Consider the following 10993-nt stretch of genomic DNA (forward strand, 5'->3'; position numbering starts at 1 on the left):
TTATTTTAGATTTTTATTGTTTAAACTAAGAGACCACATGGAATATTTGTAGTTGTAAAAATTCATTGTCACACGGCAGGGACATAAAACTTGTCAGAAATATATTTTCCTAAAATTCAATCTGAAATTCCTGACAATGAAATATTGAGCACATTCAAACACATTAATGAAAGGGTCAAACTGAGAAGTTTGAGAAACAAAGCTAGATTTCAAGACTACTGTTGTAGCGAAGAGAAAATATGCAATAGTTTGATAAATAGTCAAGAAGAATGACTGAGGTTGCAAGCTTTGAAATATAGGATAGGCATACATAGCAATCAGACAATGGCATTTTATTCAAATTTACAAGAGCTTACAAAATCTTTTAAAAAAAAACACCACAAAAACCTGCAAGCAAAAAAATGTCAGCAATGTGAATCTTCATGAAACAAATACTGGGGAGGAAGTTGAAGAACGTTTGGCTGTGAGTAAACAGTGCTAAAAAGGGCTGGTGTGGTCTGAAACAGAGTGGACTGGTAGAATCAGTAGAGGGGACGCAAATTAACTGTCCTAGACTGTCCTAAACATCCCGTCACATCATCTGAGTTCTGGCCATTGGGTCTTGATGTTGACCAGGGTACCAGTGTCCAAAAGAGTTCATATATCCTCCAGAGTGGATGGGGGCACCTTTGGTTGACATGGAAACATCCCACAGGGGCATTCCTGGTGAGCATGGTGTTCCGGATGCAGAAGCTGCTTGAAGGTGTTCTCCTTCTGGTCCACTTGATCCATGCTTCATGATCTTTTTGTACTTGGAACGTTTGTTCTGGAACCATATCTTTACCTGTAACATTTGCATTTGGATTAGCATTTGTTACAACACATGTTTGCACCTGTTTAAAAGCATATGGTGAACTTTATTTTTATTATTCATAACAAGTCAAGCAAGACTGGAAGGAATGATCAAAATACATGTAGAACCATAAGCACTTTTCAGGTGGGAAATATAGGGGGATGTTTGAGACCATATATTTAATTAAACATATAATTTATTAACTGCTTAAATGTCAAACAGAAGGCCCCATGATGTTACTATATAAAGTTACAATCAAAATCAGCATTTCACAATAGCTAATAAACAGACAAAACATAGTCATAAACAGACAAAACATAGTCAGAAACACATACAAACTGGTGATATTATGAACAATATACAATGTAAATAAAACACCCTGATCACAAAAATAAGCTACATAACAGTTAAAATAATATAGTCAAATCTAATGCATCACACAGAGACTTCTGGAAACTTTTTTTTTTCCAATAAAAAGTATGAAAGCAACTTATTTATAAAAGTAAATAAAGTACTAAATTGAACTGTTGTTTTTCTTTTCATTTGAAACCACAGTTTACTATAAAGGAACATGTTATCTTTGAAATACAGGTTTTCATGGTAAATTGTAATCCTTTTTAACAACAGCAACATTGCTGTTTTATAGTAAAATTACATGTATTTTACATGTACTATTAAATTTTTTTTTTTTTAACTATTTAAGATAAATTAACAAAGCATGAACAGATTTTACTGGACCATTTAAAAAAAATTTTTTACTAAAATTACTAACATTTTAGTTCTTTGTTTTGTTAACTTTTACAGAATCAACAGCAGGGAAGTCAGACTTTTTCTTCTTGTCTGTTTTTTACAAACACTGATGTTCAGAATTAACAGAACATCACAAGCAGACATTTTAAGAGTGAATCTCTGCCAGCTTTGATTCAGCATGATTTTTTTTTTTCAACGCCAGCTTGAGCTTGCTGCAAGTGAGAAGAGCTTGACAGTTCTTTGGATGAAATAAAACTGTGATCAGTCCAAAATTTTAACCAGAAATCTCCCTAGCACACAACACAACACACTTTTTTTTAAGAATATATGATATAAACTAGCCTTGATATTATAATCTGGTGTTTTTAATTTCTTAATTGTGTGACTAACGTGGAAAATTCGTACTAATTGTGAATTTACAATTAAAGTCACACCCACAGAGCTGTAAAATCTTCTATAATGAAACATAATTGAAGTGATGTGTTCCAAGAGACTTTTAAGATGGATGAAAGTCCAATTACCCTTTTAACGTTTTCTCTGCACGCTGACACCCAAAATAATTATTCTAATTTAGGATTTCACAATTGTTTGTTTTTTTATGTGATGTTCCTCTTGCCGCCTTTAGAACATCTCTGTCATGCAGTGATGCCTTTATTTTTATCACTAAAATGATGTCTGCATGTATTACTATCAGAAAATAGATTAAATGAGCCGCCTGTACTAAAAAACAGGAACAGGTGCCAGAGGCAACATTCAACACTTTCTTACTGCAGCAATGACAGAATTTCAATTGCTAATAAAGAATTTGGCTCTGCAAACTGGCCACACACTATCACACACACATCTTAAAGTTTTATATGCTACACAAAAAATAATACTGTAACACAGTAAGTTATGATAGTAAGAGCATGAATGAAGGTCATACTGTGTTTAAAATAATATATAAATAATTTTCAGACCATAAATATTGCTTTTAGTTTCACTTTCACTCTGTTTTGTTTTAAAAATGTAATAACTCATATCTTTGTATTTGCAACACTACCAGACCCAGACTTTCAAACTATCAATCTACAAAAAAAAGGCATTTGAAAAGTAGCCAAATAAATGGAAAAACATATTTTCAAGACAGTTTTAATGTGACATTTTCTATAACAAAAAGACAAAAAAGTTTACATCTTCATAACAGATGATTTTGATTTTTTAATAGAAATCATATAACATTTGTGCCTGTACTTGAAGAAACAATGATTTATGATTAATTAAATTTTTCTAGAAGCTTCAGTGTGTCCTTTCATTATAGTTACTGAAATGTAGGGAGAAGTCAGGTGAACTATAGGCCACCACGTAAAATGGGTCATATAAGGTTGGAGTAGAGAGAAGTTCTTAAATTTGTTTGGTTACATAGACATATAGCTTGTGACCAATTACTGGATGTCGCTAAATGTTGCTGAATATAATACAATAAATAATTATGACTTTAATAAGTTGAAATGTTGATTTCAGAAATATTGATGCTCTAAAGAGATTAACCCTAGAAAGCATGCTTGGCAAAAATAGATACAATTAGATGCATGTTATTTATAAAAACACTGTCATAAGAAAAAAAATTTTAGAATGCATGTGTGTACCTAACATGGACTTGTTGCAAGGGAACCGTTACTGTGATAAGTATACAGTAAAATCACTCTGCGTGAAATCATCAACTATTGTAAATGACAGTTGGATATTTACTTTCTTAATATAAATCTGAACAAAAAAGTTATAGGCCTATTCATACAAACTCCCTTTTATTATATAAAAACAACTTAATCTGAAAAATTATATGAAACACTGCAGTTAACTTTGCGCTCTCTCTGGTTGGAAACAGAACAGAACTAAACAAAACCGGATACTACAGCCATGGTCATATCCGCACTGATGAATCGCATAGTTACTATATCTGCATTCGTATATTTAAGTATATGCAATATCTACTTTTGACTACAATTATGCGAGATATGTGGCTGCCACGATTTTGATAATTGAAGCAGATTAGAATCTGCAATTGAAGAAGGAAGAGACTCGTGCTCACTTTTATTTATTTGTTTTTCTTGTTTGCGAAATTGAGGGCGAAAACCATTTGCAGGGTCATATATTACTTTTATAAGAAATATTATTAAGAATAGCCTATATCACACATCGAAGTTGTTCTTATAAACGTGAGCCTATATAAAGTTTTTAACTTGCCTGTCATGTAAATCCCGTGGCAGCACAGCTCGCGAAGTATCGTTCTTTACAAAACCACATTTTTTGCTATATTTACAAACACAAATAGGCAAGTAGACGACATAGCATTTTATAACAATGCAAAATAGGCCTCCATGGTTATCGTTTATTTTTCGTTCCTTTGTCCCTGACAAATGGTTCGAAAAGGATTCGAGGCTTTTGATATTTTACTAACGTTTGAACGATGTATTTGGGAACGTGCGGTAGAGATCAACTACACTTTACGCGCTACCAACGTCCTTCTTTGTCTTTTGTACAATCCTATAAGACACAGGCCTACGCACAGTTACCTGTTGAAGTCTTCACATTGGTTTGTATTGTTCTTATAGACTAGACCCTATACACTTCTGGTATTTATAGAAAGAATAGCGACCTTTAATTCTTTCTTATTAGCCTATGAACCATTTTTCTTTTCAGAACGGTCCACAAAAGCATGCAGACACACAGATACGCGATACACACATCATGGCGTAAAGTCGGAGTTATTCTCCATCTTTAATTCAGTGCTGTTATATGTTCATACCTGTGTTTGTGTCAGCCCCAGTTTGGCTGCCAGATCAGCGCGTTCCGGCAGCGCGAGGTACTGGGTCTGTTGGAAGCGCTGGTTGAGCGCCTGCAGCTGTAAGCTCGAGTAGATCGTGCGTGGTTTGCGAATCTTCTTCCCCTTGCCGTTCAGCCGTATTTCTCCACTTTCAATGGAACTTTGCTTCTCGGAATCTTGAGTAAGAAGATTAAATATTACATTTAAAAAATAATATCGGAGGTACTAATAACTGTTAAATAAATCAAAGAAAATAAATAATTTCTCAAAAATGTGTAAGCCATTCTGTCCGAAGAAAAGGTTTGTCAACCGTATAAAAGACACTGAGTTTAAACAGTCATTTTAACTACATTAAATATCTACACGTAGATCTGAAAAAGCAGTTCCTGTGTAATTTGTAACTTTATAGTCAAATTTCACTTTAATGAAAAAGTTATAATTATATAGTAATAAAATGTTGTCATGAAGACTAAAACAAGCCAGTAATGATTTATTTTCCTTTTAAAAAAAAAAAAAAACCTTGCAATCCAAAAACAGATTTCAAAGACAGAAATCACGAGACATTAATCCGTGTGTGTGTGTGTGTGTGTGTGCGGGGTCCGAAAATTACTTGATTTGTTAATTAGAGTCATTACAGTATATTAATTCATATTGCGTATATATCCAGTAAAGTTTAATAATGTGGCATTACAAAAACTACACGAATGTCTTAGAGTTGAGTATAGGCTACAACTAAAGCAAATATGCTCACTCTTAAAATAATCGTTCAATCCATAGAGTACAATTATATCCTACTTTTGACAAAGTATGATTTAACGATTTAGCATGTGTTTTCACTCTTCTGTCTTTATTCTGAGCTTTAAATAAGCACTTCTATTTTTTAATGCACCCAACCCGTTTTAAAAATTGTGAAGATAAAACTTTGCAATAAGTCTTTTACCCATTTCACAATGGGATTTTTTTTGTCTTCAGAAATCAATCATGAATGCTTCGCTCTGTAAAACTAATTTTCTCAGCCAATAGCTTAACTTTGGCGCAACACGGAATTTAGTAATAATTTCTTTGAAGCCGTCTCGGGTTAGGGTAAAGGAAAGCACACTTTACCTGCATCCTCTACTCTTGAATGACCGACTGGGTTGTTGTGTTGATAGGGTAGGTAAGCTCCGGGGTGGTGATGGGCGGTGGGATAATGGTAAGTGAGCGGGCGGCCGTACGAAGCAGCTCCCGAGGAAAACGCCGCATCGTACTGCGAATGTGCACCTTGATGCAAACCGTGCACCGGATAATGCGCGTGAGACACACCGGGTGAATGCTGCTGGTGAGACTGGTAGCCGTGACTGAACTCCAGAAAAGCCGATTTTGAGGGGTCTGAAGCCACCAAACTTTCAGACAGTGAAGTCATAGTCATTTTTTAGAGTTATGTCCATTAGACCGATGCACCATAAAAAAGCAGCATCTATTTAGAAGAGTGTGATTTCCATCGCTGAAAGAGCTTCATTAAAAAGATCCATGTCCGTGAAAACGCGACGCTCGTGTGTTTGCTTTCGTTTTGACTGTGTATGGGGTCTGTGAAGTTAATCTCAACTGTCTCATCACATACTGGAGTTAATTCCAGAAGTGAGAACGCGCTCTCTTATTGGCTGCACGCGCCGTTCCCGTCATTTCTTTAGACGCAATGACGTCACTAGTGTAATATGCACGGAACATCGCAATTCACATTTTGTCAGCAATGGTTTTGATGTATCAATACGCTTTAAAAAAACATTCGTTTGATACGTTGGTTTAATGTCATTAATACCAAGAAATAAAAACAGGGCATTTAAGAAACTTCTCAAAAACTTTAAAGTCTTAATGATAAGATTTATAAACGTTGACAAATAAAATTAATCAGTGGGCAGTGGTTATGCAAATATGTATACAATTGTCAACCAAAATTTATGAGTGACAACTGTGGTTGCCATACAGTTATCGTAAATGTTTCAAGCATTAAGGAGGCATTTTGGGACTCACTGCAACATGTCATTCAGTTATAATCTTAATAGGCTGTCTGTTCATAAAGTATTTTTTTCTCTGAGAAGAATAACATCAGTGATATGGAAAGGCACACGATTAGCAATGAACTTTTGTTACAAAATACGGGAACATAAAGACGAAACACTATCAACACACGTTATAAGCCTACTAAAATAATGCAATAAACATTAACTAAACAACATAAAATGCTAATATTAAACAGTCTTTCTACAAAAGGAAGAAACGAACTTATTATGTATTAACCTAAATAAAATTAAACAAAAAGTAACGGGAGCCTATAAACGAAGGGAATTTTGGGAACTAGAATTAGGCTACTTCAAGAATTAGACATGTTTACTTCTAAAACCTGTAAGACCAGTCCTAGACAATTTTTACTTAAATGAAACATAAATTAAACAATATTATCAACAAAATTATTTTAACCTCCAAACAACATAGGCCTATTGTTTTTCATTATAGATGTTATACAAATATTTTACAATAACTTACAACTATTATCTTTAAAAATACGTATTTTTTATCGTGTGATTGTAAGATAATTTGGCTAAGTAGGCTAGTATTTTTCGTTAAAATTACTAACGTTAATATTTTGCGGATACAGGAAAGTTTCGACAGAAATCCGATTTTGTTATTTTTGGCGAACAGTTCAACAGTTTTCAAGCAAATTATTGTTGGATAACGAAATCAGACAAGCAAGACAAAGTTAATGCAGCCTCCCACAGCTAATTAATCCGCCTTGTTTGATTTCCGTTAAAACTAATTTTTATCGCGTTTGAGAGGAGGAGGGTTGAAAAGAGCCGCTATTGATGCGCGAGGTTGTTACATGTTTTGGTTGAAGGACACGTGTTATTAAACCAAAATAGTGACGTGACGAGAGAATTACACAAATTATAGGTGCTTTTATCTTATGCCAACATTCCTCAACACACAGGTACAACCAACCGTCACGACACGCCCAGCCTCGATGCCTCAGTCCTGAAGCCTGCCTGTCCAGACTGAAACCTGACCTTTAATGGCAAAACTCCAGGAAATCTATAGAGAACCAGGCTGTAGATGTGTAATTTGAAAACATGACAACTTTAAATTTTAAATATTTAAAAAATATTTACATTTTATTTATTTAAACCTTATTTTATAATTATATAGAGAAATGTTTATTTTTTAACACACTATGGCATGGTGTATTAGTACAGCACTGCAGCTAAAAGAGAATGAAATAGCTAAAAAATATTTTAAGCTACCCAACAATTGGTGGTATTTGAGCTGAACAGTATAGACCAACAGGTCATAATCCTCCGTGATTGACTAAGCACTGCTTTAACAAATGTGACACAAAAAGGGAGAGAAGCAGAGGGAGATACGAAGGATAGAGAAAGTATGAGTCTGACAGGGATAAGAGAGATAAGACCATGGGCCACAATAAGAGAGAAAGAGAGGATAGCGCGAGATTCACAGAGAAAGAAAGTGTACACCATCCCAGTCTGTAATTATGTGTACATTATAGAGGAGAACAAAACGAGCCCCTGAAGTCATAACACAAGGATATACTCTCACTCTTGTTTTCATTCACACTGGGGGAAAAGGGGTTAATAACAATCCTTCTCGTCTTAGGCCAGACTAGCTGGCGTCGTCACTGTGTGTGTCTCTCTTCTGGTGTGTATGTATGTATATTTCTGCACTCTGTTGCCAAGATACTGTGTATTGTGTAGGTGAGTTTATGTCACCTATGATTTGAGGGCAGGTGATAATGCTATGGCACATGTTTCATCTGACTAAAGCTGAAGCCCAGTGCTGACAAATGCTCTCCTGATGTAGCCTGTTAACTCCAGTGGATGAGGAGGGAATAAATCACAAGGCCTATAATCGATACTAAACGAGAATGTTAAGGATAAATTTAAGTACTTTGTTGAAACTTAGTTTGCTTTTAAATATGTGAGATAATAGTAAGGCATGGCAATTTAGATAATTTGTTTAATTGACAGGCAATTCCAATTCTTTGAAGTAGGTTGTAAGTAGGTGTGGATAAGTTGTCCATCAGTTGGGCTAATGATGTCTTGTATAAGCAGATCCTAAAGCACTATGGAGTGATACACAAATATGACATCCAAAGCAAAAGTAGGCTTAGGCCTATACCTAAAAGTCTGCTGACACTTGTAATCTTTCGTATTGACAATGCCAGGTATGTGAATGTATAGTCGTTATTTATTAATTATCAGTATGTTTCCATCACCCTATTTTAATGCGCATTTTGAAGTATCGCATGAGAAACGAATGATGGAAACGCCCAATTTCGAATAAAAATCCCTTAATTCGCAAAAAAGTTTTTACGCTCGCTTGAGGTGTTTTTGACTTGTGCGAAAAAGGGTTGATGCGAATAATGGGAGATGGAATGGAAATGCATTTTGCGAATAAATTCCTCCAAGCGCATCAAAAAATTCATGTGACTTTGCGCTATGGGACGGCAAAACCTGACTAACCAGAGGACCGATCTCATTCACAGCATCTGAAATGTTGTTATGGTCATTCCGAAATGCACGAGCAGGGTGCGAACTACGGGGGAGCTAGGGGGAGCTCGGCTCCCCTTAATAAGACATGGGCTCCCCGGAAAACGGGATTTGTGAAATTTTGGGGGGTCTCAAAAAATATTGACAATGTGTTATTTTGACGTGCAATTTCAGTTTTGTGTAATGTGATCATCGTGGATTATTATGTGTAAAATTGCAAAAATATCATTCATTCATGCATGACGGCAATTTAAACCTAATTCACTTCAATAAAGATAACTATACATGCTATTCTTGTCATGAGCATCAAGGTGTGGGGCGGTGCAAATTCCACTCATGTTTAGTACATATGTTAACTCAAAGATTCGTAGAAAAAATATAAACGCTGGACTCGGTGGTCGATTCTGTGTAAGGCATGTTATTCGCAATTATGTGTTGTGGCTGGGTTGTTATAGGTCTGCGTGACTCTCGATGTCTCGAGGCCTAATTGAACGGAGGAATTATGGTATTCTTCTGTAGCCTGACTACGAGTAACTTTAACTCAAAGACAGCCTGATGCTTTGTTTATAGACTATTTGTGGATGGCTGTTTGTTGTTTCACCTATCAATTCGTGTCGATAAAGTATAATAGGGTAAATCCTGTATAGTGATTTATCCTATATAGTGCTTGCATAAAGCAAGTAGTGCATACACTTGTAGCGGTTATGTATCTTTGTAAGTCATTGTAAGCCCTTTTGAGGCACGCGCAAGCGCACGAACGCTTTTTTTTTGTTCTCTTTGACTTGTTGGATGGAAACGATGCTTGTTCGCAAATGTTTTATGCGATATTCCAGTTTTGCGCACAAGTTAAATTCGCAACTTTGGATGGAAACCCCTCTCGTTTATCCTTATAGCCTATTAACCTGTTTTAAAATACGAATTGTCCAAAAGAGATAATTTTAAATTTCAAAACCGCATTGAAATTAAAAAATTGATTATATATATTTAAATATAAATTGGCCTGTTTATTTATGAGCAAAACAAAACTGTCCTCTGCAGTAGGAAAATAAAGAATCCGTCCCGCGACGCGGACCATAAATCTCTTCCGCAAACAGCTATTTCGGGTATTACCTACCAATTTCGTACAAATTAGCCACCTCGTACAATATGTACGAATTGCCCTGAAATCGGGCTTATATTACTAGTGGTTTTCAAACGTTTTAAAATAAAATTCACTCAAAAAGGGGCTTTTGTTCTGGTTTTTATCGCAAATGATAAAATGAACCTACTCATTGAGGAGACTCGATTAATCTGCATGCTTATGCACTTGCTGACCCAATAGACGTAGCACAACTTCCTAAAGATTCCCTTTCAAGGGAACTTCGAACTGCGTCCTCTAGGGGTCGCTATGGGGGAACACCTTCAGTGTGACCAGTGTCTGAAGCATATATCTAAAAATGACAATAACATTGGCCTGCAACAGCCTATGACGTCATTACCCTGCGCGATCACAGTATAAAAGGGCGGGGAGAACACTTCATCCTCTTTTTCGTCTTCACTGACCGTTTGTTTATGTTAGCGTTAAGCTAAACACGACTAGGAGTGCATGTTTCTCGCCAGAGGCTTTGCTCTGATACCTGCAGTTTCACACGGCTCGCGTGCTGTGTGTATGTGTGTGGTGAAGAGCAAGCGCTTTCAGCTCTCGAGTGCTCATTGTGATGCATTCGCGGGACTACTGAGGGGGATGTATTTCAATATTTATCTGAGTCTGTAGATAGCGTTTGCATGAGTGCGTTCTCCTCTCGCGGGAATAGCGATGCATTCGTGGCAGCAGTTGAAATCCATAGCGACCCCTAGAGGACGCAGTTTGAAGTTCCCTTGAAAGGGAACGTCTCGGGTTATGTATGTATGTAACCATGGTTCCCTGTAGGGCTGGACAATAATTCAATATCAATATGTATCGCGATATAATTTTTTTCAATAACGGTGATATGATTTTTAAACACATTTCCGATATTTCGATATAGCCTACATTACCAGTGTGTGTCATACATTGATTTATTTGTGGCGTTTGACTTCATTGAATAA

At 35.9% G+C, this 10993-nt stretch overlaps 1 protein-coding gene across 1 annotated transcript; it reads right to left on the minus strand.

The window, feature by feature from the left end:
• Positions 1-366: 366 nt before the first annotated feature.
• LOC107753083 (homeobox protein Dlx4a) lies at positions 367-5992 on the minus strand. The gene is made up of 3 exons (XM_016569186.1): positions 5493-5992; positions 4371-4564; positions 367-823 (listed from the first exon to the last, which is right to left on the minus strand). Exons 1-3 carry the CDS (start codon positions 5794-5796, stop codon positions 572-574), a joined length of 750 nt encoding a protein of 249 aa, XP_016424672.1. The 5' UTR covers positions 5797-5992; the 3' UTR covers positions 367-571.
• Between the last annotated feature and the right edge of the window lie 5001 nt (positions 5993-10993).

Source organism: Sinocyclocheilus rhinocerous, unplaced genomic scaffold, assembly GCF_001515625.1.
Source record: "Sinocyclocheilus rhinocerous isolate Xijiao unplaced genomic scaffold, SAMN03320098_v1.1 scaffold191, whole genome shotgun sequence".
Lineage (NCBI taxonomy): Eukaryota > Metazoa > Chordata > Actinopteri > Cypriniformes > Cyprinidae > Sinocyclocheilus > Sinocyclocheilus rhinocerous.

Coding starts and splice junctions, on each gene's coding strand:
- LOC107753083 (XM_016569186.1), bottom strand. CDS start 5,796: ATGACTATGACTTCACTGTCTGAAAGTTTGGTGGCTTCAGACCCCTCA. Junction 4,565..5,492: donor TTCAAGAGTAGAGGATGCAG/GTAAAGTGTGCT, acceptor TTCTTACTCAAG/ATTCCGAGAAGCAAAGTTCC. Junction 824..4,370: donor TGGGGCTGACACAAACACAG/GTATGAACATAT, acceptor CAAATGTTACAG/GTAAAGATATGGTTCCAGAA.